We start from the raw sequence: 25,455 nt of genomic DNA on the forward strand, positions 1-25,455 counted from the left end.
TTGCAGGTGGGGAGGCTTTTCAGGGGAGGGTTTCCGAAGAATATGCATCAGTTTTCCAGGTGTGTGCTTTCAGGGTCCTTGATTGGTCGATGCCAGGGAAGGGGTCCTTGGTCCTGAGGAAGCCACGGTGTCGCCTGTCTGGCTTTGCCGCTCTTCTGGGCCTGGAGCTGCAACACGACACCACACTGAGGCCTAGATGTGGTCCCTAGGAGTCAGTTTAAGGGAGTGGTCATGCAGAGGCCGGCAGGGGATCACTGAGGCCACTCTTCGGCCCCTTGTCCCTCCTCCAAGGGGTGTCCACCGCAGGACTAGCGACAAGTCCGGGGAGGAAAGGGCGCCCTGGGGGCGAGGTCCTCGTGTCCCCAGTTTTCCCCTGGTGACCTCCTGTACCTGCCCCACAGACCTTGCTCTGCTCATGTCTACCTACCTATCACCCTTCGGCGTTCTGAGCACTTGACACACATTGTACTTCCTCTGGCAGACGGAGACTCTGGTGCACAGAGAGGTGAAGTCACTTGCCCAAGATCACACAGCTCTAGGTAACCGCGCCAGGGTCGGCATAGAGCATCCTTGTTTTATACACAGGGCGCTGGGTCCATTGCTGGGCGCCTCGGCCAGCCCCGCCGCGCCGGCCGACCCCCAGAGACGCTTCCTGACGGGCAAAGGTCGAGCCGACAAGCGACAGGCCTGGAGGAGCAGCCGGCCTTCCAGCCCCCACCCCTATTTGCGGACGGGGAGAGGGCGTCCGCCCTCGCGGCCTCCCCTGCCAAGAGCCTCTCGGCCGGAGGGAGGAGTCGGGGTGGGCGGAGCCTAGACCAACGTGCCAATGGTGGTGTGGGGGTGGGGCCACATGGTGGGCGGGGCTAGATGTAAGGGCGGGATCGGAGGGTTACTGGCCAATGGCGGCGCGGGGGTGGGGCGGCGGCGGGCGGGGGCGCGCGGAGGCGGTGGCGGCGGCGAACAAAGAGGCGGCGGGCACGGGCGGCCGAGGGGAGCCGAGCGCAGCCGAGCGCAGCCGAGCCGGGCCGAGCCGGGCCGGGCCGGGCCCAGGAGCGCGCGGGCTATGCGGGCTGCCAGGCCGGGGTCGGCGGGCCCCTGAACCCGGCGACCCGGGCCAACGAGGAGCCCCGCCGCGGCCGCGCGCCCGAGGCGGCCGACCCGCCCGCCATGGCCGGGGTCAGCTACACGGCGCCCTGGTGGGTGACCCTCCTGCACCGGCTGCCGCACTTGAACCTGCGCTGGGAGATCACCAGCAGCCAGTTCCGACCCGAGGACACCGACTACCAGCAGGTGAGGCGGGCCCCCCGGTCGGGGGTCAGGGCCCCAGGTCACGGCCCTTCCTTTCAAAGGTCTGAAGACTCCCCCTCCCCCATCGAGGGTCACGGCCTCCTCCTCGTGGGTCGGAGACCCCCCCTCGAGGGTCGCTGTCCCCCTCCCTTTTGAGGGTCTGAAGATGACCCACTTTCCATCGAGAGTCACTGCTGCGCCCCCTTTTGAGGGTCTCCTCCTGGATCACAGGTCTCTCATTTTCCAGCATGTAAGGACCCCCAGTCTCCCATCCAGGGTCCGCGGCCCTCCTGCAGGTTCTAGCCTCCCTCTGGTGTCACTTAATGCCCTTTTCTGGGGTTCCGTGGATCCGCCTCCCTTCCCTCCCTAGAGCCCCCTCGGCCAGCTGTCAGCTCCTGCTCAGGCCCCTGTCCATCATGGGGGGTAGGGGAGCTGTTGCGGGGCCCCTGCCCACAGGACCCCGCAGACCAGCTGGGCTGCTAGCTGTGGGACTTGGACACCGTGTAGCATGCCTGGGGTGACACCCGGCCTGCCAGGACTGGCTGCCGGGAGCCCCCGAGGGAGGAGGCCTGGCCACCTGGGCACAAGGTGGGCCTCAGTCTGGAAGGCCGGAGGGGGCTGAGCCTGGGCAGAGCGGGGCTGGCGGGCCCTTCACGTCCCTGTCCCCAGTAATCAGGCTGTCCCCATGGAGCCCTTGGCTGGGGTCATGCCAAGCCCCAGCGCCAACCCTGTCACTGGGCCACTGCCCGGTGCCGGGCAAGGGACCAGGCTGTGGGCTTTTCCTTCCTGCATGGGGATCCAGATTGTAGCAGCCTCATGACCTGTGTGCCTGGTCACCTGGTCACCTGGAACACCTTGGGCTCCACGGGGGTTGGGTGGGGGGGTGCAAATGGCTTTGCTTGTCAGGATGGCCCGGGAGTCCAGTGGTTTGTGGCCCATGTCACAGCTCACTCTTCAGAACTCTGTTTCCCGTGGCCTCCCCTCTCCAGGGGGAGAACTGGCAGCACAGGGCGAGTGTGCCATGGGGGAGCCCCAGCTCCCAGCCTCAGCGCTCACCTGGTGCCGCCCCGTGGTGCTGACCTGCGTCGGAGCAGATTAGGGAGGGGGCGAGGGACTGGCCCACGCACACCCAGGGACAGCAGAGGGTCATAAAACCCCTCACCTACGTTCTAGGCGCTGAGCCCCGCAGGGCGACCAGCGTGGGGGCAACACGGCTGTGCTCCCCAGGAACTGTGTGCTGGCTCTGCCATGGCTGTCCCGGGGGCCCCGCTTTCCCAGGCCGGGAGGCTGGGCTTCCCTTGCGGAGGTCCCTTGTCAGTTCTGCGGCTCCAGGGCAGCCCCCGGGGCACAGCGGTGCCTGCCTGCAGAGTCCCCGTGCCTGCTGCCCAGCGCTCGGGCCGGCTGCCTCACCCTGCCCTCCGGGTGCCGTCCCCCGTGGGCCTCCCAGCTGGGATCCCAGGACACCTGGCTGGGCGTGCGCGAAGGCTGGACCCCTGAAGCCCAGGAGGCCTTGGCGTGGTGACCAGGTGCCCCCGTGTGCAGGCCCTGTGCTCCCGGGAGGGCGCTGCTGTGCCCCTCTCGGCTCCCTCCGTCACTGTGGGAGGCTCTGACTCACTCTCGCTCCTGCCTCCTCTCTGAGGAGCAGAATCAGCCGCTGAATAATTCACGGTGTGGAAACCAGCCTGTCTCCATCCCCCGCCCCCCGTGCTCCTGGCGGGGGGCCGGGGGTGAGCCCGGCCTGGGCGTGCGGCCTGCCTGTGCCCTCTGTGCTGGTGCTTTGGGGCGAGCCCTTGACCTCTCTGAGCCTTCTGCCTCATCCCAGGACCTGGGCTGGTGCACCTTCCCTGCAGGGTCGCAACGGAGCTGAGAGGGCCCGGCTCCTGCTCCCTGTCACGTGTGCAGCGCTCCCCCCTCCCCGGTGGGTGGGTGACAGGGCACTGTGCGCATGGCTGTGGCCCCTTCCTGCCTTCCCTGGGGAAGCGGGCCTTGCTGTGAGGCCACTGCCTCGTCCACTGGGGGCCGGGGGAGGCTCCTCATCCTCCGGGCCTCTGGGCAGGGGCTCTGCCAGTCCTGCTGTGTGGGCTGGGCCTGGCTGGGGTGGGGGCTTCTAGAAGCTCCTGAACCACCTGGGGGAAGGGGACCTGGTGCAGAATTGGGGTGAATGGGACACCAGCCTTTGGCCTCCTTTGCTGTTTCCTGCCTGCCATCTGTTGTCGGGAGCCCTGGGGAAACCCACTAGAAAGCCCCATGGGCCACCCTGTCTGGGGTGCTGTGTGGGGACACTTGTCGCTGGCTCTCTGTCACACAAGCCTAGAGGCGAGGACTGTCTCCATTATACAGATGAGCAAACTCAGAGAGAGGGCAGACTGGCGCAGAATCGCACAGGGAGCAGGTGGCCGGGCCAAACCCTGCTTCAGGCCTCTTGCCCTGGCTGTATTCGGAGCCAGACTCAGCTGGGAGGGGGTGGACAGGGGTGGGCGGGGGCTTTCTAGGTGGGGGCTATTCTGAGGTCTCCGGAGCCCTGTGCCGGGGCCTTTGGCACCACTGCAAGAGTGAGGGTGGAACTTCACATCCTAAAGGTGGCAATTTCTCTTGGGATTGAGGGTCACGGACTCCCAGATTCCCATCCAGGCCTCCATCCTGGAGAGGAGGGACTCCCAGGACATGAGTGCATCTCTCGGGGGCCCACGGAGTCTGCCGGACGGCCAGGCTGCGGTGGCGCGCTGCTGGTTCTGTGGGGCTGATGGAGTCTGTAGCGGGAGAAGGGGGCGCAGGGGCTTGTGGGGCTGCCTTGGCTGCCCTGCCCCCACCTGCCACCTGGAGGGGCTGCTGGTCTGGCTCCCCTGGGGCTGGGCCGTCCTGGCATGCCTGGCACTTCCAAACTTGGGGCAGCAGAGTTGGGGAGGGGCTCCAGTTTTATGGGGGACAGAGTACAGGCCCAAAGCATGGAGGGGACGCCCTGGGTGGTCGCACAGCTGAGCCGGTGGCCTGAGGCCAGTCCGCGCTCCATGGTGACAGCTGGGCCTGACCGGCTGCGGGCAGAGGTCCCAGAGCCTTCTCTTCAGGCTGGAGTGTGGGGGCCTGCGCCCCAGCTCTGGACCTGTCCCCTCAACCCTACCATCCCTTCACGACTCGCCGCTCCTAAGCCCCCCGCAGCCCAGGCCTCCTGAGGCAGGGGCTGTATTCCCTCTGCTCTCAGCCTCTCTCTCTCTGTCTCCACCAGTTCAGGGGGTTCTGGAAGCAGAGAGTTGGTGGAGGAAAACAGTTATGGCCTGATGTGTCGTACGGTGGTGGGGTCAGGACAAGGTCTGTGAGAACCCAGCAGTCAGGGAAGGCTTCCTGGAAGGGGTGCTGGCTGGCCTTCCATGGAGGCTGCAAGCCAAGCTGTGAGCACCCGGCAGGCTGGTACTTTCCCAGAGCCTGGCCTGCAGTGGGCACACTTGCCGCCTTCCAGGACAGATTGTAGCAATCACCTCAAGTTTACCCCATGTAGGGGCCCGTTTCTTGTTAGAGACGGGAGTACTTGCATGTTTGTAGCATGACCCTAAAGAAAAAAGACTGAAGTAGCCATGCGGAGACCTTGGGGAAGAGGGTTCCAGGCAGTGGGAACAGCATGTGCGAGGGCCCTGCGGGAGAGAGAAGCCTGAGCCTCAGCCCAAAGTGAGACAGTCCCTCTGGTCTGAACCTGCTGCCTCGGGGGGCAGTGAGCGCTCGGTGCCCAGAGGTGTGCCGGCCCAGACTGATGGCCACTTTGCGGGAATGTGAGACCACAGCCTCCTAGTGCAATGCGATTCAGCCAGGTCAGCCTGTGCCTGGCAGCAGGTGGCAAAGTGGCCTTGTCCGACGGGTGTGGCTGGCCCTGCCATGATCCTCACCGCTAATCAGAGGAAAACTCGCTCTGAGCAAACAGCATTTGTGGGCTTTCTTCTAGTCACAGGAGGCACCGCACGTGGACCACTGGGCAAACCGTAAGGGCTTGCAGATGGAAACAGAGCCTCGCAGGCTGGAGTCCGCGCACGCACTTACATGGGGGGCACCGTGTGCCCTTTCAGTCCACGGCGTTGAATCACCACGTGTCTGGGACTGTGTCCTTGGTCCTTGGTCCATGATGCTTGGCCTGCATCCCAGGGTGGCAGTCAGGCTCTGAGGCTGCAAGTGACAGAAACGCCCCGAACGACAGAGCACACGGGGAGCTGGGTGGAAGCTTCTAGAGCAGCCCCTGCATGGGCAGGGCGCATGAGCTTGGCTTCTGGGTGCAGGGCTCACGTGTGGGTGGACTGGCAGGGAGGCCCCGGCTGGGCCACGTTGACTGGCCAGTGTCAAAGTCCTGGAGAGACTGCGGAGCTGGGGTCACGTGCCTGCCTCTGGCCAGCGGAGGGCCGGCGGCTGTTGCCTCTGCGCCCAGGTGTCCGTCTGTGGACGGGGAGGTGTTGGGGCTGAACGTGTGTCCTCGCTGGCGCTGGTGGGGGTCTGCATCCCTGGCCTGTCGGTTCCTGGGTTTCAAGGGTCTGAGGATGTGGTGGCGAGCTCTGCATAGGTGACCTGTAGGAAGGGACGTCACTGTTTTGTCCCTGGCCAGGGGCTCTTGGTCCAGCTCTGGGTGGGTGGCTCTGATCCCCAGGCCACAGCTGCTCTGCCAGAGAGGCTCATGCTGTTTTCTTCATAAAGAGTTTTCTGGGGAGCCACACAATGGCCCTGGGGGTGGGCGCCATCACCCCCACAGAAGCAGAACTGCGGCCACTGGCCGGCAAGCATCTGAGCAGAAGACTCGGGCCGGTTCCTGCCCCAGCGGCGCTCCCCCCGCCCGGCCCCGACCACACGTCCCGAGCTGCTGAGCCGTTTCTGAGCCGGTGGAGGGGCTCGCTGGGCCCCCGGCAGGCGCTGGTTCTGTGGGGTGCAGCAGTGTCAGGAGTGGACCCCCTCCCCCCCAGGCACTGCTGAGTCCTCGGTTGGAGAAGAGGAACCAAGTCTGCTGACAGGGACAGGTCCCCAGTATGGGAAGTGGCCCCCGAGGGACTGGGGCATGCGATGGGGGCAGCAACGGGACCCCAGGAGCGCCCGCTTGTACTACCTGCTGGGGTCTGCAGGGATCCTGCCCTCAGCTCCGCGCTGGGCGGGGACACAGCCCTCAGGTGTCTCAGGGGCTCCCCCCAACAACCGTGGGGGAACGAGTGCCCTCAGCAGGGTGAGGCTCCCATGGGCACGCTGGGCACTGCCACCCAGAGCAGGGAGCCACTTCCCAGAGGACACCCCAAGCTATGGTTCTGAGGGGGGGCCCACAAGTTCCAGGCCTGCACTGGGGTCCCTCTCGGAGGCGGGATGGCAGATGCCAACAACGCTGAGTCTGCTGCCCGCCCAGCAGGACTCCTGGGGTCACAGCGCAGCAGCTGTCTGTGGAGGCAGTGGGGGTCTGGGCCGTGGGTGGCGCTGGGGGCGCTGTGATGGGCTTGGTGCCGGCTGGCCACCAGGCCTCTTGTTCTTGTCTGCAGCCAGGAAAGGCACCTGGGAGCCTCAGGGAGCGGGACCGAGGGGAGCCAGGGTCACAGGTGGGCCGGGTGGGCTGCATGGGACCCCCGTGAACCCCCTTTCCTCTGCCTCCTGCTGCAGCAGGCCGCACTGTGTGCCCAGATAGGCCGGGCACACCTGTATGTGGACGTGCCCAGCTGGTGTCAAAGCTTGTGTGCACACAGGCCTGCACGCGCCCCCCAGGTCACATGTCCCTGGTAGAGGCAAGCCCTGAGGACCTGTGTGGTGGCCTCTGGCTGCATCTGAGGCCTGTGGCCTGGGTCCCCAGAGGTGGCCAGTGGAGAGACACTTGCAGACAGTCCTGGTGAAGAGCAGAGGAATTTTCTGGGTGTCATGCTGGGAGGTACATTAGAGCAGCGGGACCGAAATAGACAAGGTTGGTGCTGGGTTCTCTGATGTCCACTCACGCTGTGAGCAGGCGGGGTGTGGGTGGGCGGGAGCGGGGCCTCAGCGCTTCCTCCTTGCCGGCCCCAGGCTGCAGGGCGAATGCTGGGTATGGGGTGACCTGCCAGAGCTTCTCCGGGACCCTGGGGCTCTGTCCCCGTGGTTCCTGGAGGCCAAGGCAAGTGTGGCATGCACCCGTGAGGACCTGAGATGCAGCTGGCGTGTGTCTGCGTGCCACCTGCTGGCCTGGACATTGGACCTCGGACCCTGGGAGGGGGCGGGGCTTGGGCAGAAAGGGAGGCCCCTCCCAGGCTCCCGCACAGCCGGCCACTGGCAGTGTTTTCCCAGGCCCGGCCGCGAGCTCACCGTCATGGAATCTGCAAAACCCGAGCCCAGCTCGGTGGAAATCTGTTTTTCATTTCTGGCCGGGATCCAGGAGCCGCGGCCAAGTGTGTTGGAGGGGTGGGGGGGGGGGGGGTGTGTGCTGCGGCCACACAGCCAGCTCGGCCTCAGCATGCGCTCAGCCTAGCCCAGGAGGGGTGGGGGCCTCTTCTGGAGCCTTCCTTGGGAGACCCATGCCGCTCTGACCCTGCCTCCATCACTTAAGAGTGGGCCCTGGGGTTCCCTTCTGGCCTCAGGCCCCTGGCCTGGGAAGTGGGGGCGCCCCCACCTGGGCAGTCTGGAGACCAGCGAGCCTGTGTCTGAAGTGGGCCTTGAGCAGCTGTGGGGTTTGTGCCTTCCCAGCAGGGGACCCCAGACACAGAGGGCTCGGCCCAGTGCCCCCTCCCCTTTCCTGACCCCACACCCCGGACTCCAGCCCAGTCACAGGGGGTTCCTACAAGGCGCCTCCTGTATGCCCTTCCTGGTCTTGTTCTCTGGAGAAGGCAGTTCTGGCGCTGAGGTGGGTTGCCCCCCCAGACACAGTCGAGGGGCGCACTGCTCCCCCTCCCACCTGCCTGCCCCGCCATACCCCCCGGCCCTTCCAGTGCCCTCTGGCACTGCAGGCTCAGGATGCAGGTTTGCAGCCTGGACCGCGCGCTGGGCCTTTGCCCTCACTGGCACCCACTGACCCGCGTGACAGTTTAGGGGGTGGCCCCTGGTGCTTCTGTGCCCTCCCAAGCCCTCTGGCCGGCTCCCCCAGTCTCTGAGCCCCCAGCGCCAGGCCCGGTGCCAAGCGCGGATGCCACACATGTGCTGACGGTCCTCAGTTCGGGCCGGCGCTGGGCCAGGGCCCTTCGTGTGGTCACTCAGGCTTTCCTGCTCCAGGGAGGCAGGTGTCACCGACATGAGGATGGTGGGCACAGGGCGCTGAGGCCCCAGGGCCCCCTGCACACCCTGCCCTTTACCACCTGGCAGGCCTGCTGGCCCCGGGCCTGGCCTGGCGAGGGCCTTGCTGGGCTGCCACCCCACTTGGCTGGGGTCCCGGTCCCACCCCCACCCCGCCAGCTGTGTGCCTGAGGAAGTCCCTGCGCCTCCTGCAGTGAGGCTGGCCGAGGGGCCGAGCTGCTGTGGCCATGAACTGGTGGCAGCAGGGGCGGGGTGGATGGGCAGCTCACAGGGCCAGGTGCTCGGGGCACAGGGGCTGCTGTCCCATCGGGGGGGTTCAGCAGGCAGTGGGCTCCACATGTGGCATGCTCCCCTGTAGGCAGCGTGTGGATGTCTGGTCGGGTCACGTGTGGGGCTCCCCGCCTGGTGGCCTGTGGCACTGAGCTGCCACTGTGCACAGGTGGGGTGCCCATGCCGGTGTGCTGACAGGCCACGGCCAGGGGCAGCTGGCGGGGGCATGTGGGTGTGGGAGGGACCGGCTGCAGGCCTGGGGACCGCCCACTCTCCCGTCTGGGATGGAGCAGAGACTCCCACCGCACAGCCTTTGGTCACATCTGGTGGCATGTCCCAGGCCCTATGGGGCTGGCTTCGGGCCCCAGGCCCCCTTGCATCAGATTGCCAGCAAGCCTGGGGCTGAGCCAGGATTCCCCCACCCCTGGGGGCCTCTCCTGTCTCCCTGCCAGTGCTGGGGGCTTCTTGAGTTGCTTGACAGGCTTCCGACCTCGAGCTCGGGCTCATCCTGTTTCCAAAGTGGGTGGGGCTTTGGGGCCTTCGGCGGCCGGGAGGGAGTGTGCCGGGCAGGGCCAGGCCTCCTCCTGGGTGCACTGGTGGCCGGGGCTGTAGGGCCCTGGGGGAGGGTGGGGCTGTCCAGGGCTGAAAACGAGCCGTAGGCCCAGGAGGGCGGTGGGCACGGCGCCAGGCTGCATGCGTGGCCGCCCTGAGCCCTCGCCACTGGGCCCTCACTGAGCCCAGCACGTCCTGGCGCTGCGGGTGGCTGGTTGCCAGCGCTGGGGCCGGCGGTCAGGACATGGGCCCGGGCATCTCGCCTCGCCCGCCCAGCGCTGACATCACTTCCATCACAGACGGAAAATTCCGTTTGGTCAGCGCCCAGATGCTGATCAGACAGTTCTCGGGCTCTCTCTGAATGGGCCTGGGGAGAGGCTGGGGACACCAGCCATGGAGGCGGAGGCAGGCCCGCGGGAAGGCCAGCGGGAGGCTGGTCTCAGGAAGCTGGGCCCTGGGAGCCGGAGGAAGCAGCGACCGGCCTGATACTGGTTCCCAGTACCGACTCCCCCAAGCCTGGGCTCCCTGCTGCGTGACCGGGGGTTGCTGTCTGTCACCTCCCTGGAGGGGCTGTGCGAGGCTGTCCCGGTAGGAGCCCACAGCTTGCCTCTGGGGCTGCCCAGAGGCCCCAGCAGCCACCCACGGGGGTCGCTGTTTCACATCCCAGGGAGGAAGCCCTCCTGCCAGAGAGAAAGCGACCCAGCCTCTCAGGGCTTGGGGTGGGGTCACAGGGGCCCTGTGTGACTGAGCGCCCACTCCGTGCCAGACCTCAGGGCCACGGGAGACCACCCCTGCTCATGGATGAGCTCACTGAACCTGCTCCAGCGCCCACTGGGGAAAGCGTGGGCAGAGCCCGCACATAGATGCTGAAAGGGGGTCCCTGTCCTCCCAGTCAGAAGGGGCTCCCTGGAGGGGAGGGCGGGACCTGATGCTGGACACCGGCTCCCCGTGTGCAGGGCTGCGGGGAGAAGCTGCTGCTCCCTCCCAGGCTTGAGTAACACGTGCCCTTGGGTACCCTGCCCTGAGCCCCAGGTCACATTGTTTCTCCCAAGGGCTTGGGCCTCGGGTCTCTAGGGCACGGGTCCCAGCCTGACTCGGCTCCCGGAGGCTGGGCTGCCTGGGAGTGTCGCCCTCCCCCCAGCAGGCAGCGGAGCGGGTGTGAGGCTGCCCCTGGAGGGCCGTCCCTGGCGCCCTTTCCAGTCTCTGGCAAGTGTCTGAGGCCCAGGTGCTTGGGACCCCTCCACCCACCACCCACTGGAAGTTTACAGCCACTGCTGGGAGGCTCATGGGGCACGTGTGAATGTGGGTGTGCATCTCTGTGATATGCGTGTGTGGGTATCTGTAGGTGTACATGTGTGAGCGTGTGGGCATGTGTGCACGAATGTGGGGCACGTGTGGGCGTGTGCGCGCACGTGAGCGGGCCAGCACGCGTGTGTGAACATGCTGGTGTGCATACATGTGCGTAGGGAGTGTGCGTATGGATGTGCACACACTCGCCTTGTCTGTGAGTGGCCCTGGGCGGCCTCCCCGCCAGCAGCTCGGGCCCCCCGCTGCCCTGTCCCCAGCCCTGGCTTTTCCCAGGGGCTCCCCACGGAGAGGCTGTCCCAGGCCTTCTCACAGGCCAGCTCCCCTGACCTGGGCAGCCACGCCCGGAGAGGGGTGCCCCTGGCAGCCTTACATGTGGGAACTGAAGCACTGACTTTCAGGCCACCAACTCAGGGTCACATCTGGAACCAGGCAGAGTAGCACCCCAGCTCCCTGGGAGCGGGGCGCCCTGTGGGGCAGGGCCTCTGTCCAGCAGCCTCCTGGTAGGGAGACCCATAGACTCTCTCCCTCGGTCTCAGGTTCGAGGCACCTGCACCGGTAGGGGCCCAAATCTGGGCTTGTGGCGGCCAAGGCCCTGCCCCAGGTGACAGCTGGGGGCTGGGAGTGCGCACCTGTCACAGAGCCAGCAGGGCCTGACCGGACGCCACACGGGATCACACGTGGCCGAGCTGGGCTCGGACCAGCGGCCTCCCACACCCAGCCGAAGAGAGCTGCTCACAGGTTTCTGGTTTTGTGTTTTAATTATAAAGGTAGTACATGTTTGTGGCTTTGAAAAAAAAGTAGGGAGGGGAAAAAAAGCCAACACAGAAAACTAGCCAAATCACAGCTGTGGAAGGTTCGGGAACGCCGCCCGCCCGCCTCCGGCCTGGGCCGGCCCCTCCCGGACGTGGGCGCCAGGAGCCGCCGGGCCAGCGATGCTTATCCCCCTCAGCTTTCTCATCCGGTCAATGGGAGTGGGTGGTCCTGGCGCCGCCGAGGCTGCGTGATCCAGGTGGGCGAGCGCTCTGAGTCCTGGCCCCCAGTCAGCGCGCGGCTCCCCACAGGCTGAGCCCCAAGCCCTGTGCCCCGCCTCCTCGCCCCGAAGGGCCGCAGAGCCGCTGGAGCTTGGGCAGGCAGGGCTCCGAAAGGGGGCTCCGTGGGGCGGGTGGGGTCTGACAGAGGTTCAGGGAGGAGCCACAGTGGCAATGGGGTGGCTGTGGTTAGGAAAGTGCAGGCACCCCTTGGAGCCCAGCCCCGGGGCCGTGGTCTGTCCGGCCCTTTGCTTCTGACCTGTGAGGACAGGGTGGACGGGGCCTACGGCACCTCTGCTCGGTGCCCGGCCTGTGCACGTGATGGCAGACCCCGGGAACCCACGAGATGGTGCTCCTCCAAGCACCCTGGTGTCTGTTGGCTCCCTGTGTCGGGGGGGGCAGGGCTGTGCCGGATGTCAGGGCCCTGAAGGCGAACGTGCTCCCACCATGACCGGGTCCTGGCCCATCTCCGCACGTGGCCTTGGGGGCCCCACTGCATCAGGGCCCTGGGACCTCGAGGAGCCTCAGGTGAGAGGTGGCTCTGGTGCCAGCCCATGAGGCCTGCTCCCCACCCCCGTCCGCCAGCGAGCGGGGGCAGTTGGGGACGGTCAAGGCCCCTCGGCTTTCCTGCCAGTGCAGGCGGGGATGGCAGCACCCCAGCCCCCACACCCGCGGTGCCCAGATTGCTTGGTGGGCAGCACAGGGCTGCCCTGGCCGTCCCCTGGAGACTGCCGTCCTCCCACGCTGCCTGGCAACCATCTCCAGGGAGACAGCCGCTGAGCCCAGGGGCCGTGATGCAGGCTCAGAGCCCCTTGTCCCAGGGAGCCCCGCGGGGCGCTGGGCCCAGGGTGTTCGCCTAAGCAACCCCCCAGCCCAGGCCCAGGGGAGGCTTCGTCGCTGAGTGCTCTGATTGGGGGGGGGGGGACTCCCAGATCCTCCTGGGGTCGGCCGCGGGGCCACAAGAGCAGCGGGGAGGCGCCCAGTGGTCTCAGCACGACTGCGATGGGGCTCGTGGGGTGGGCGCCTCCACATGCCAGGCCTGCTGTGTGGTCCTGCCTTGCCGTTCCCCCGAGGTGCACATGGCCCTTTCTCTCCCGCCCTGACAAAGGCGTGAGCAGAGGGCCCCAGAGGCCCAGGACGTGGTCCTGTCCACCCTCGCTCAGCACCCTCCTGGGAACCTGTCAGTGAAACAGGGTGAAGCAAACTGACTCATGGGGGCGGGGGGCAGAGGAGGCAGGGCTGGCTCCTGTCCTAACCAATGGTGCTGCGTCCAGCCTCCCTGGATATGCTGGAGAATTCTGGGCCCGTCAGGCCACGGGGGTTCAGGGGCTCAGGAAGGCGGCCAGGCCCAGGGCGGCCTGAGAGCTGATGGTGAGGATGGGACTCCGTGCTGCAGCCGCTCCGAGCCGTGCGTGGGCCTGGTCCCGCTGCAGACAGCTGCGGCCCTTACTGAGGTAGTCCCCAGCTCTGCTGGGAGGACTCTTCCTCTGCCCATGGCCACGAAGCACCTCACAGGGAGCACCCCTGTTCAAACATGTCCTGCCTTGGCTCTGGGACCCCGGCTCCCATGGGGAGGGCAGGAACTGGTAAGTGGGTAGATGTCAGGAGAGGCGGGCCCACAGCCTTCCCTGCCCGGCCCTCCGCGTGGAGCTCGGGTTGAGTCCTGGTGCCTAGTTCAGGGTTGAGCACCAGAGTCCGGCCGACCACAGGCGCCCGACGCAGGTGTTGGGAAGCCCCATCCTCAGGAGGGTGTGCCGGGGGCCTGGCCCCCAGCTCAGGTGGGCCCTGCTGGCCCGGATCCACGCCGCCAGCGCTGCCTTCCCGCCCGCAGGCGCTGCTGCTGCTGGGGGCCGCGGCGCTGGCCTGCCTCGCCCTGGACCTCCTCTTCCTCCTCTTCTACTCCTTCTGGCTGTGCTGCCGGCAGCGCAAGAGTGAGGAGCACCTGGACGCAGACTGCTGCTGCACGGCCTGGTGCGTCGTCATCGCCACGCTGGTGTGCAGGTGAGCGGGCGGGCCCGGCCTGGGGGGGCGGGGTCCCCTGCCCGGGCAGGCCAGGGGCGCCAGCGCCCTCACGGAGGCCTCGCCCTGTCCCAGCGCCGGCATTGCCGTGGGGTTCTATGGCAACGGGGAGACCAGCGATGGCGTCCATCGGGCCACCTACTCGCTGCGCCACGCCAACCGCACGGTGGCAGGGGTCCAGGACCGCGTGAGTGGCTACCGGGCTGGGAGGGGGCTCTCTTCTTGCCGGTAAATCCGTGTCTGCGCACGTGCCCGAGCCTATGGGAAGAGACGGGGGGGGCAGCCGGGGTTGGGCGCATGCGGGGGGTCCGGGCGCCGGCTCACCTGCCTGCCGGGCGCAGGTGTGGGACACAGCGGCCGCCCTGAACCGCTCGGCGGAGCCCAGCCTGCAGAGCCTGGAGCGGCAGCTGGCCGCCCAGCCCGAGCCCCTGCGGGCGGTGCAGCGGCTCCAGGGCCTGCTGGACGCGCTGCTGGGCTACACGGCCGCCATCCCGTTCTGGAGGAACCCGGCCGTGTCGCTGGAGGCGCTGGCTGAGCAGGTCGACCTCTACGACTGGTACAGGTATGACGCGTGCCCCCCAGAACTGCCCACCGGCGCCCCTGGGTCCCCAGCTGTTTGCCTCAACGCTGCCGGGCCGAGGCCTGGGCGCCCGCCCTTCCCCTGCCACCCTGGTGACGCCCCCGTGCCTGCAGGTGGCTGGGCTACCTGGGTCTGCTGCTCCTCGATGTCGCCATCTGCCTGCTCGTGCTGGTGGGCCTCATCCGCAGCTCCAAGGGCGTCCTGGTCGGGTGAGTCCGCGCTCCTGCGCCTGCAGCCCTGCCCGGCCCCCGCCCTGTGCGGGTGAAGCCCCATGGCCCACAGCCTGGCACGTGTGCCTCCACCGCCCCTCCACACCTCATTTTGGAGGTGCTGACCGGTTCTCGTTGCCCCAAGGGTCTGCCTGCTGGGGGTCCTGGCGCTGGTCATCAGCTGGGCTGCGCTGGGCTTGGAGCTGGCTGCGTCCGTGGTGAGTGGCAGCAGGGCGGGCGGGGCGGGACCGCACTCCTCGCCCCCCCACCTGCCGTGGGACATCACGGGCCCGAGGGGGCGGCCCTGGCCGTGCCCGAGGTGCACGCTGCACCTTCCTGAGGGGAAGCAGACCCTGGGGGGCCGGCTGCACCTCCAGGAGCTGAGGGCCGGGAAGGCCTGGCCTTTTCACCCCGTTCTCCTCGCCCACGTCCACCCCAGGGCTCCAGCGACTTCTGCGTGGACCCCGACACCTACGTGAGCAGGATGGTGGAGGAGCACTCGGTGCTGAGTCGGGGTGAGTGTGTGCGTGGCTGAGCCGCGAAGTCCCCACGAGTGAGGCTGAGGCGCCCACACCCCCCATCGCAACAGGTGTCAGTTCAGCACCCCACGTCTACAGACGGGGGTTCATTCATGGTTCTGATTCTGGAAACCCTTGGAGACCTGGTCTGGGTCTGGGTCTCGGGGAGGCAGGACCCACCCAGAACAGGAAGCTGCTGAGTGAGCAGTAACACCTTCCTCAAGTGGGAGGCTCTGAAGATGAGGACAGACACGGGGTGAGGCCGCTGCTGACAGCGTGGGTCGGGTGACAATGGGGCCGGGGAAGGGGGACGCGATGGGGGAGGGGTGGTGATGGTTGCTTAGAACAGGCAGTCAGGGTGGCCTGCAGAGCGGAGGCACTGAAACGGAAACAGAGGAGGCTGTGCGTCTCCTGCCAAGGCCCCGAGGCAGAGACAAGCGTGGTGTGTTGGTGAGGCAGGGACTAGACCCGAGGCGCCAGCAGAGGGTGGGGCGGGGTCAGGGCCAGTTTGTGGCCAGGACTTCGGGCTTCATTGGGACCCGTTGGGCGGCGGCGAACAGGGGGGACATGTGGCCTGTAGGTAGGTGTCTTTCTCAAGCTCCTTTGGGCTGCTGGAGCCGTGGGGGACCAAGGAGGGAGCAGGCAGGAGACCTGGAGCCAGCAGGTGAGAGAAATGGACCGAGAAGTGGAGGGGGCAGCGCTGAGGGCATTTCCCCAGGAGGATGACTTCCGGGCTGTGGGCTGCGTGGCCTTCATGGACCTGTCCCCCCAGCTTTGCCCGAGAAAGCCCCAGGGACGAGTGTATGTGGTTGGTTTGTAGCTTATCTTGTTAAGGAATCGGTTCCACCTAAGCCCGAGGAGCCCCACCGTCGGGGAGCAGGGAGCCTGCTTTGCTCGGGGCTGGCAGGGCTGGTGACAGCTGTCCCTGCCGTTGTCCCAGCCTCCCCAGGTCCTCCCTGCTCGGGCTCCTGGTCCTTGGCAAGCGTGTGAGGCCAGCGTGCAGCTCCATTTACAGGCAGCGGACGTGGCGTGGAGACTGGTGTCTCAGCAAAGCTGGCCAGGGCGCCTCCCCTGAGGGGCAGCTGTGGGTGCGGCCAGCCTGTCCTCCCTCCAGCCCTTGCCCCCCGTGCCGTCCTGCACTGGGCCCCAGGGCCGCCAGCACGGGAGCCGCTTAGAGCTGCACAGCCAGTGACGCTGGGGGGCGGGGGGGCCGCAGCAGGGAGGGCCGGTGGGCTGGCGGTCAGCGTCTCCTGGCGTTTCCAGAATTGGAACGATGAGTAAGTCCCCATCTCCAGACGCTGGATGCTGAGCTGACACCTGCTTTAATGGGGCTGTGACAGGCAGGATACCCGTGTCCTGGGCCCTCCAGGCTGTGACTTCTGGGCTGCATCCCTTTCTCTTAAGACGACACTGAGGCCTCAGAAATGTTGTTCCGCCCAAGGGGGCACATGAGTAGGTGCTTCCGGTGGTCTTCTGACTCCCTGCCCACCCTTAGCGCCCTGTCTGCTGCTGCAGAGAGAGGGCAGGTATGAGGCCACCCCGTGCGAGAGATTCGTGCCCCTGGTGGGGACGCAGCAGAAGGGCCCGGGACTGGCTCCGAGCTCCCTAAAGGCCACGTCCGCCTCACATGTGAATGTGGACGCTCACATGTGCAGACACGTAGACCCACATGCCTGCATGGACATGCCTACAGGCACACGCGCACAGACCCACATGCATGTAATGCAGGTGCACGTGCACACAGACAGGTACACAGGTGTGTGCACCCACATGTACCTGTGAGCACGCACATAGCTGTGCCCCCACGTGCGTGCACAGGTGTGTCAGTGCACACATGTGTACCTGTGCGAGCACACGTGCACGCAGACACGCGCGCACGCCCAGACGCAGGCAGCCGTGGGCGCTCAGCCAGCCCGGCCTCTCTCCGCAGACATCCTGCAGTACTACCTGGCCTGCTCGCCCCGCGCCTCCAACCCCTTCCAGCAGGTGAGAGCCCGGCTGCCTGCCCCTGGGACTCGGCACAGGCTGACGCCCCAAATGGGTCTGCTTCCTCTCCTGGGGTGTCCGCAGCCCACCCAGCCCACTTTCAGGGCCAGTGACCCTGGGAGCAGCAGGGAGACAGCTGGACGGACCCTGTGTTGAGTGCCCCTTGGGTTACTGCCCAGGTGTTCCCCAAACCCCTGGGACTCCTCGTTTCCTGGGTTGCCCTTGGCCAGCCCTGCAGGGCAAAGCCAATGAGTGGGCATGGAGGCGCCCAGGAGCGCCTCATAGTGCAGGAGCCGCTGTGGCCACGGGAGATTTGAAGGGAAACCCTTAGCCCCTGCCCGTCAGTCCCCAAGCATGCGGGACCCTCAGGGGCCTGAGGACCATCCATCTGCTTTGGAAGACTAGCGATTTGTGTCCTCCAAGCCCGTGGACACCCGGGGGCCAGGGAGGGGTGTCCCACAGTCCCACAGAGCAGACGCCTGGATGCCCCATGGGTGGGGGGGCCTGAGGAGGCCGCCCGGCCCCGGCTGCCATGGCTCGGCCTCTCTGTGGAGCAGAAGCTGTCGGGCAGCCACAAGGTGCTGGTGGAGATGCAGGACATCGCGGCCGAGCTCCTGAAGACGGTCCCGCGGGAGGACCCGGCCACCAAGGTGAGGGGTGGGTGCCTCCTGCCCCGTCCTCCACACAGAAGCCTCTGTCGCTCCTCCATCCCGCCCTCTGTTTCCCTGGGGACTTTGGGTGGGTTCTTAAAAAGAACTCTGCTCTTTATTTTAGAAGTTGTACAAACTCCTTATATTAAAAAAAAAAAGGAAACTGGGAACAGATGCAGGAACAAAATAAAGTAAGATCTGTCTGGCTGTGGTTCCTGCACAAGATGCGCCCCCCGGGGGCATCCTGGGGACCGGAGGGGGAGTCCGTGCTTTCCCCGGTGCTGGGCGGTCTCTCGCACACACACACGCACACGCACGCACACACACGTGGAGGTGCGGGCCGCCTGCTGGGATCCCGCCGTGCACACTGCTCACTTCCTTCCCGTCCTCACTTCTGTCAGGGCGCCCTCCTGGTGCGTTGCCCACTGAGTGGGTGGCAGGTGTGTCAGCCCGCCTGGGCGCCGGCACTGAGTGCCCAACCAGCGGCCTAGACTCTTGTCTCCAGCCCTGGAGGCTGGACATCCAGGACCCAGCTGAGGGCAGGACAGGCTTCCCTGAGGCCTCGCTCCTGGGCATGTGGACGGCCGTCTCCTCCCTGTGTCCTCGTGTGACCGTCCCTTTCTCTTTCTGTGTTCTGGTCTCTTCTTATGAGGACACCGGTGACACTGGGTCGGGCCCCACCCACACGACCTTGTTTCACCTTCATCACCTCTTTGCAGAACCCGCCTCAAAGGCAGGCCCGTGCTGAGGTGCTGGGGCTCGGGCGTACGAATCTGAGGGGACAAAGTCAAGCCAGAGTGGGAAGCTGTGCCCTGAAACACACAGGGTCCTTAGGAAACGTCCTGAGAAGCAGGGTTGGGTCCAATGGCTCATCTAGAGGGACCACTGTCACCCCTGAGGTGTCTGTGCAGCCTCTCTCCGTGGAGACATAGATGGAGATGTCCGTGTCCACAGGCACACACACAACACACACACACACCCAGCAGTGCAGATGCACACGTGATGCACACATGCACACATGCAGACACATGCAAACAATACACACAACAGTGCAGACACGTGTGCTGCAGACAGTGCACACAACACATGCAACAATGCAGATGCGCATGACAATACAGACGACACAATGCGGACATGCAAATGCCATACAAACAACACAACAGTGCAGATGCGCACACGTGATGCAGGCGCACACAACAGCACAGACGTGAGTGCAACAAATACACACATGGTCAGACTCACTGCACAGTGTTTTCAGTAATGTTTTTTCACTTTAAATGTCATGAAAATTTTCCTTTGTCTTTAGCTGTTTCTTAAAATACAACTTTTAGAAGAGCCAGGCCCGCCCGGCTGGCGTGGCTCAGTGGGCTGGAGCATCGTCCCGTAACCGAAGGAAGGGTTGCGGGTTTAATTTCAATTTCCGGTCGGGGCACACGCTGGGTCGTGGGTTCGATCCCCCGTCAGGGCGGGAGGCAGCCAATCAGTGTTTCTCGCATCGATGTTTCTCTGCCTTCCTCCCTCCCTCTCTTAACAAAAAAATAAGGAATGAAAAAAATGCCCTCAGGTGAGGATAAAAACAGAAAAGAACCAGGCCCATGTCAGAGCACGTGTGAATTTCTGTTCCTCCTGTTACAATAGAAGGACCACATAGTGGTGGCCATGTTGGACAGGCGTTTGTGGGCCCGGCTGGCCCCATGAGGCCAGGCCACAGCTTCAGGGTGCAGTTGGTAAAAGCCCGGGATCCTCAAGGCCTGGGTGGGGATCGCATGGTGCAGGGTGGTCTCAATGGCAGGGGTGGGGGGACGGAGACCTGGGCGGGTTACCCCCGCGACGGGTGCTGACCACGTGTGGTGTGTGTGTGCCCAGGACCCTCTGCTCCGTGTCCAGGAGGTGCTGAACGGCACGGAGGTGAACCTGCAGCACCTCACTGCGCTGGTGGACTGCCGCAGCCTGCACCTGGTGAGGGCAGGGCCGGGGGCTGGGCGGGGCGCAGCGGGGGCGCGGGTGGGGGCCGGCCCAGGCTGCGGGGAGCTGGGCTGCAGCCCCAGCCCGCGGCTCTCACCCTGCGCCCGCCGCCTCCTGTCCCTGCCGGACCCAGGACTACGTGCAGGCCTTGACCGGCTTCTGCTACGACGGGGTCGAGGGCCTCACCTACCTGGCGCTCTTCTCCTTCGTCACCGCGCTCATGTTCAGCTCCATCGTCTGCAGCGTCCCCCACACCTGGCAGCAGAAGAGGTGAGGGGCTCCGAGCACTCCTGAGCTTCCCCGGCCACAGCACACAGGGCATTTTAGGGGCCTGCCCTCTGGACACCCCGTCCTTGTCCCCAGAGACAGGGACGAGTGCCTTCTTCCGTCCTGACATGCCATCCGCCCCTGCGGTGTCCGTGAGGCTGGCTGGTCCCAGGCGAGCCCCATGTCACAGACAGGAAACTGAGCCTGAGGAGCTCCCCGTGCAGGGCACTCGCTTCCGGAGCAGGCGGGGAGAAGCGGACTGCGCCCCGTGCGTGGGGCTGGCTCCCTGCCCGCACGCGCTGCGCCTGCGGCTGGCCTCAGATTGCCCGGGTGCAGGTGTGCAGGCTTGTGGGGAGAGCAGCTGACTGGCTGTGGGGACTCGGCTCCGCAGGGAGGGCCCCAGGCGTCTGGCTTCCGTGGCCCACTCAGCTGGCTGACCGAGATGGCAGCTGCCCCCTGTGGGGCCATTAAGTCCTCATCGTGGGGGCGGGGGTCCTGGCAGCCCCTGCCGCAGTCTCCCTGGGTTGGTCGTTTATGGCGGTGCCCGGGCCCAGCTGCCCTGTGCGCCACCCCCACCAGGCAGCCCAGCCTGAGTCCTTCCTGGGAGCAGGCAGGGCCCCATCCTTGGTTCCCTGGCCCTGCCCTGTAGCTGCCTGAGCAGAGCGGAGGATGGACAGCCAGGGACAGCAGAGAAGGGAGGACTAGGCTCAGGCCCCTGGGGACAGACGAGCCCCACGGACTCAGGTCTCTAGGGGTGTCGATGGGCCATGTGAGTTCAGGCTTCTTGGCTGCAGCTGGGCCCAAAGGTGCAGGCTGAGACCTACAGGGCCAAAGAGGGGCGCCGCCACCTCCAGACGCCTGGCCTCCTGTGTTCCCCTCTTTAATCAGCAGACAGTCCACGTCCCCTGTGCAGGCTGAGGTCCAGAGCCCTCGGCACCCAGTCTGAGGAGCCGGGTGACCCGCCACGGTCCATGGTGCATGGTGGCCGAGCCGGGGTCGGACCCCTGTGTGCCCGCACCGGAGCCTACCCCCACAGGTCTTCTGACGCTGCGTCGTGTCAGGGCCTGAGCTTGTGCTGCGTGTCCCTCCCCACAGGGGCCCCGACGAGGACGGGGAGGAGGAGGCGGCCCCCGGCCCGAGGCAGGCGCACGACAGCCTGTACCGCGTGCACATGCCGAGTCTGTACAGCTGTGGCAGCAGCTACGGCAGCGAAGCCAGCATTCCGGCCGCAGCCCACACTGTCAGCAACGCGCCGGTCACCGAGTACATGTGAGTCGTGCCAGGCCGGGGACATCCCAGGCAGGGATGGGCGGGGGCGGCCCAGGCTGGCGGCAGGAACTCCGTGTAGCCACGGGCATGTCTGCCCGGCTGCAGCTCAGAGTCAGGCATAGCCCAAGCTGGTGAGCTGGAAAGAGGGTGCTGGAGAAAGGGGAGAGCCAGAGAACGGGGCTGCTGGGCAGGGGCCCATTAGAGGCCACCTAGGGGAAGTGGGGGCCCCTTTAGGGCTGGGCCTTCCCCGCCCCCAGGGGGCACTGCCGGGGTTTGGGGTGGGGTCGGCCTGGTACTGAGAGCCTTCTGTGCCTGGGCTAACCTGGGTGGAGGCCCTGGGTCAGACGCAGGGTCTGTGTCTAGCTAGGCCACAGGGATGCCGTGGCCAAGGGCCCGGCACGGAGCGGGCAGCCAGGAGAGGGCAGGCTCTGGCTCGGTGGAAGAGGTCGGGTAGGCACCCTGGGGCCCACTCTGAGCCCTTGGGTACTGTGCGGGGTTCACGGGACCCCCCCAGGCCCTTGCCAGCAGGCAGCACCCAGGGATGATGAGAACGCACAGGTGCGCCTATCCCTGCTGGGGGCCACGGTGGAGGGGGTGCCAGGCAGGGCAGGGCGCGCACAGGGTTTGCCCTTGGGCTCAGAGCTGGGACCCCCGTGGCCCGTGGCCGCTCATAGCCCCTCTCTTGCTCCTCAGGAGCCAGAATGCCAATTTCCAGAACCCCCGTTGTGAGAACACCCCCCTCATCGGGCGCGAGTCCCCACCGCCCTCAGTAAGTCATGGCAGGAGGGCGGGTGGGTGGGCTCACAAGCTGGCCTTGAGGTACCCAGGGGCCGGCTCCAAGGGGCCCTGACCTCTCTCTTCCCAGCGACTTGCTTCCTGTTCTTTTCCTTTTCTTGACGTCCTTAACTCAACCCAGGTCTTGGCCCCTGGCTGTCCCAGCCTGACCTGGTGTCCCCTCGGCCCTCAGGGCTGAAACATGGAAAAGAGGAGACAGAGTGGTTTTGTGCCAAAGGGAACAAGCTTACAGAGAGGCGGGGCCTCAGGTGGGCTTCCTAGAGGTGGTGGGCTGCAAAGGACAGGGTGGCCAGAGAGGCCGAAGGTCACCTTGCTTCCGCAACGCCTGCATACATGTACAGCGGCCCCACTGCGCCCTGCAGCGGCACCTGCCAGGACTGCCTAGACCGGGGGCTGTGCGGGCTCCCCGGCTGTCACCTCCCCGGCACTGGGTTCCGGCCCCGACGGCCGCCTGCGGCGGGGCCCACATCCCGGCGTTGAGGCCACACTCTCTCTCTCTCTCCCCCGAACCCCTCCCCCCCGGGCCCTCCTAGCGCTATCTGGCTGCCCTGGACTCTGGCAGCCACACGGGCTGGCAGTTTAAGCCCACGGACAGTGCCCGAACGCGGCGGTGGCCGCGCCCTCAGTGACAGGTACTGACCCGCCTGGGTCCCCTGCCCTGTGCACGGCCTGCGCCTCCGTGCCTCATGCCCTCTGCTCACTGCCCACCCCCACCCCCTGCAGGGCTGGCCACCCCAGGTCCGTGCACAGGGCCAGTTCTGGACGAGCCCAGGCGTGTGCTCTAGCACAGCCACGGAGACCTCCAGGATGGCCCTGGCCTGTCACCCCCACATCAGGGAAGTGAGGCCCCGCCCATCCCTGGCCCAGCTGCAGGTGGCCACAGCTTCTTTTGTCACCTCCCAGCAAGGGGACCGTCCACCCAGACCCTCGTGCATGCCTGCCCCCAAGCCCTGGGGTGCGGCCGGCGGGCCTGGCCCTCACGGAGTGGCCCTGTGTGCCTGGAAGTGCACACGGGTAGTGCAGACGAGGCGTGTGCTGCTCCCAGCCGTCCCCGCGGCGCTGCGCACCTGCATGCGCTCCCTCCGGGGTCCGGGCTGCAGCCCGCTCCCTGCCCCGCTGCATGTCCACAGAATGACATGGTCCCGGTGCCTGCTGCTGCTCCTCCCGTGTTCCCCCTGGCCCCCCGTGGGCACGGAGGGCTCTCAGGACCAGGGCACACTGTCCCTCCTGCCCTGGGGACTGTAGGGGGGTGAGCGTGTGGCTGTGCAGTCAGCCCGCCAGACTCCTTAACCCCTGGCGACCTTGTCCCCACCCCTGTGGCCATGCGACTATTTGTACATTGGCCATAGTACATGCCTCCTCCACATGTGTCCACGAGCATATACACGTGCATGCACACGCACACGCCCACATGTGTGCACACGTGCACTGAGCAAGGCTCTCACGCTTCAGGTCGGACGAGGGCAGCTGAGGTGTGCAGGTTTTCCCCTCCCCGAGTTGCCTGTCCCTGAGTCTGTGACCTGGGAGGAGCCCGTAGCTGGTCCCCCACCTAGGTGGGCCGCAGCACCCTCTCAGCGTGAGGGGCCCCCGCAGCTTTGGGGGCCCTCATTTCCTGGGGGATGGGCGGGGTGGCCTGTGGCCCTGCTGCTCCAGGCCCTTGTGCTACCCCCGATTTTCTGGAACACAGCTTGCACCCCCTCATGCGCAGGGTTCTGCTGGGACCCCAGGAACCCACGGGGGAAGAAGGTCCTGGGCATGGGGGCCCTTGAGCTCTGGCTTTCCAGGGCAGGGCAGTGTGTGTTAGTCTCTTATCTTCGGGACAGCGGCCCTGGGGGCTCACAGCCCCTACACTGGGCCAGCGGGCCCCGCCCCAGCCCTCCCCCAGGGGTGCTTGCCGCTCGCCTGCCAAGGCCACGCCGGCCGGGCCCGCCTGCGGCTCACCGCCGCTCCCCTGTCTCCCCGCAGTACACATCCAGCATGAGAGCCAAATACCTCGCCACGAGCCAGCCTCGCCCCGACTCCAGCGGCAGCGGCCACTAGCCGGCCCGGCCCACCCCGCCCCACGTGCCAATCGCCCTGCTCCTTCCCCGCCCGGCCAGCACTGCCGCTTCCGCCGTCCACGGCCGCGCGCCGGCCCTACCCCCTCCCTGCAGGAGCCTGGAGTTCCCCGCGCTGGTGGAGATGGGGCTGCTCCAGGCTGCACCCCGTCCCTGGGGCACACGCCAGGACACGTGGGAGTGCCGCTGGACACTGGGGGGCCCCACCCCCACGCCCTCTGCCCTCCAGGGGTCCAGGATTGCAGAGCCCTGATCCAGGCGTGCAGCCGGCACTGTGCCCCTGAGCGGGCCCCGCAGCCCGGAGACCCGCCCGCCCGGCCACCTCCAGGCCCACGGTGCCCTCTTTCCTCCGCAGCCTTGGCCCCTCCGGCGCCCTCCGTGCCCCTCTCTGCAGTGTCTGTGGCCCCCTCCTCCTCTCTGCCCTGCCCCTCCCGCCGGGCATCACTTTCTCCCTCAGCACCCGCAGCGTCCAGCCCTCCGCAGGGCAGGAGCACACCAGGGGTCAGGCCGGGCCCCGGCCGCTCGCCCAGTGCTGGCCGCCTTCTTGGTGCCAAACTCCCACTTTCCCCTCCAGACGCAGCGGCGTGTTCCGGTTCACTCTGCACCGACCACACTCATCTCTAGGGCAGGCGGGCTGCGGGCCCCAGCCGAGCGCACCCCGTCCCGCCCCCTTTCCCTCCAGGGCAGGTGCGGTGCCCGGAGCCGGCGCTGGGGGCTGGGCCTGAGAGCCTGCGACTGAGCCCTCGGCCCTTGCCGCCCCGTAGGACTAACCACTAACCTCACCCCAGCCAGGCCGGCGAGCACAACCCCGAGTCCAGGACAGCCGGCCGGGAATCTGGCTGGAGCCACCGGTTCTTCTCGGGGCACTGCTGCAGGGGGTGGGGGTGGGGGCAGACCCACAGGCAGCCCAAGGCCTGGGGACACCCCTCCCCCCGGCGGGAGTTGCCCCAGGAGGCCTGTGGGCTGCAGGACCAAGGTCCCTGTGGCCTCGGTCGCCCTACCTGTGAAGCGGGAGCAAGGCCTCCCCAAGGTGCTTTTGGCTTCAGTGTACAATGTTTGCTGTTTCCTGCCCTGGAGGGGGGCCAACCCTGAGCTGGGACAGGAAGTTCCCTGCCAGCCCCAGCCCTGGCCTGGCCAGCCTCACACAGAGGGTCTGGGTGCGGGCTGTGTCCTGGGTGAGGCCGCCAGACAGGGCCCCGCAGAGGGAGCCAGGCAGTTGCCTGGGTGGTTTACAGATCTGTGGGCACTAAGTCCCAGAGCAGCGGGCCAGCCCGGGAAAGGCCGCCTTCTCTTCCTCTGGGACCTTCTTTCTTTGTGCTGGTTTCTGGGACCAAAAGGGTGGGGGCCAGGCCACATCTTCCCCATCCCAGAGTCAGCCTCTGCCCTGGGAAGGGAGGGGTGTGAGCGGACTCACACTGGGGCCCCTGGGCATGGCGGAACCTCAGTGCCCTGCAGGCCCCCACAGGTGGGGCCACCGTGGCCTGCCCAGTCATTCCCC

At 66.6% G+C, this 25,455-nt stretch overlaps 1 protein-coding gene across 1 annotated transcript; it reads left to right on the plus strand.

The window, feature by feature from the left end:
* Positions 1–995: 995 nt before the first annotated feature.
* On the plus strand, positions 996–25,186 carry TTYH3 (tweety family member 3). The gene is made up of 14 exons (XM_090288681.1): positions 996–1,290; positions 13,474–13,643; positions 13,737–13,848; positions 14,003–14,223; positions 14,355–14,450; positions 14,596–14,668; positions 14,890–14,965; positions 16,899–16,954; positions 17,512–17,604; positions 19,471–19,563; positions 19,703–19,839; positions 20,932–21,105; positions 21,799–21,874; positions 23,866–25,186. The coding sequence occupies exons 1-14, from the start codon at positions 1,168–1,170 to the stop codon at positions 23,938–23,940; spliced, it is 1,575 nt and encodes a 524-aa protein (XP_090144807.1). The 5' UTR covers positions 996–1,167; the 3' UTR covers positions 23,941–25,186.
* The last annotated feature ends 269 nt before the right edge of the window (positions 25,187–25,455 follow it).

The sequence above is a fragment of the Furipterus horrens genome, unplaced genomic scaffold (genome assembly GCF_987537825.1).
Source record: "Furipterus horrens unplaced genomic scaffold, mFurHor1.1.pri manual_scaffold_10, whole genome shotgun sequence".
In the NCBI taxonomy this organism is placed as follows: domain Eukaryota; kingdom Metazoa; phylum Chordata; class Mammalia; order Chiroptera; family Furipteridae; genus Furipterus; species Furipterus horrens.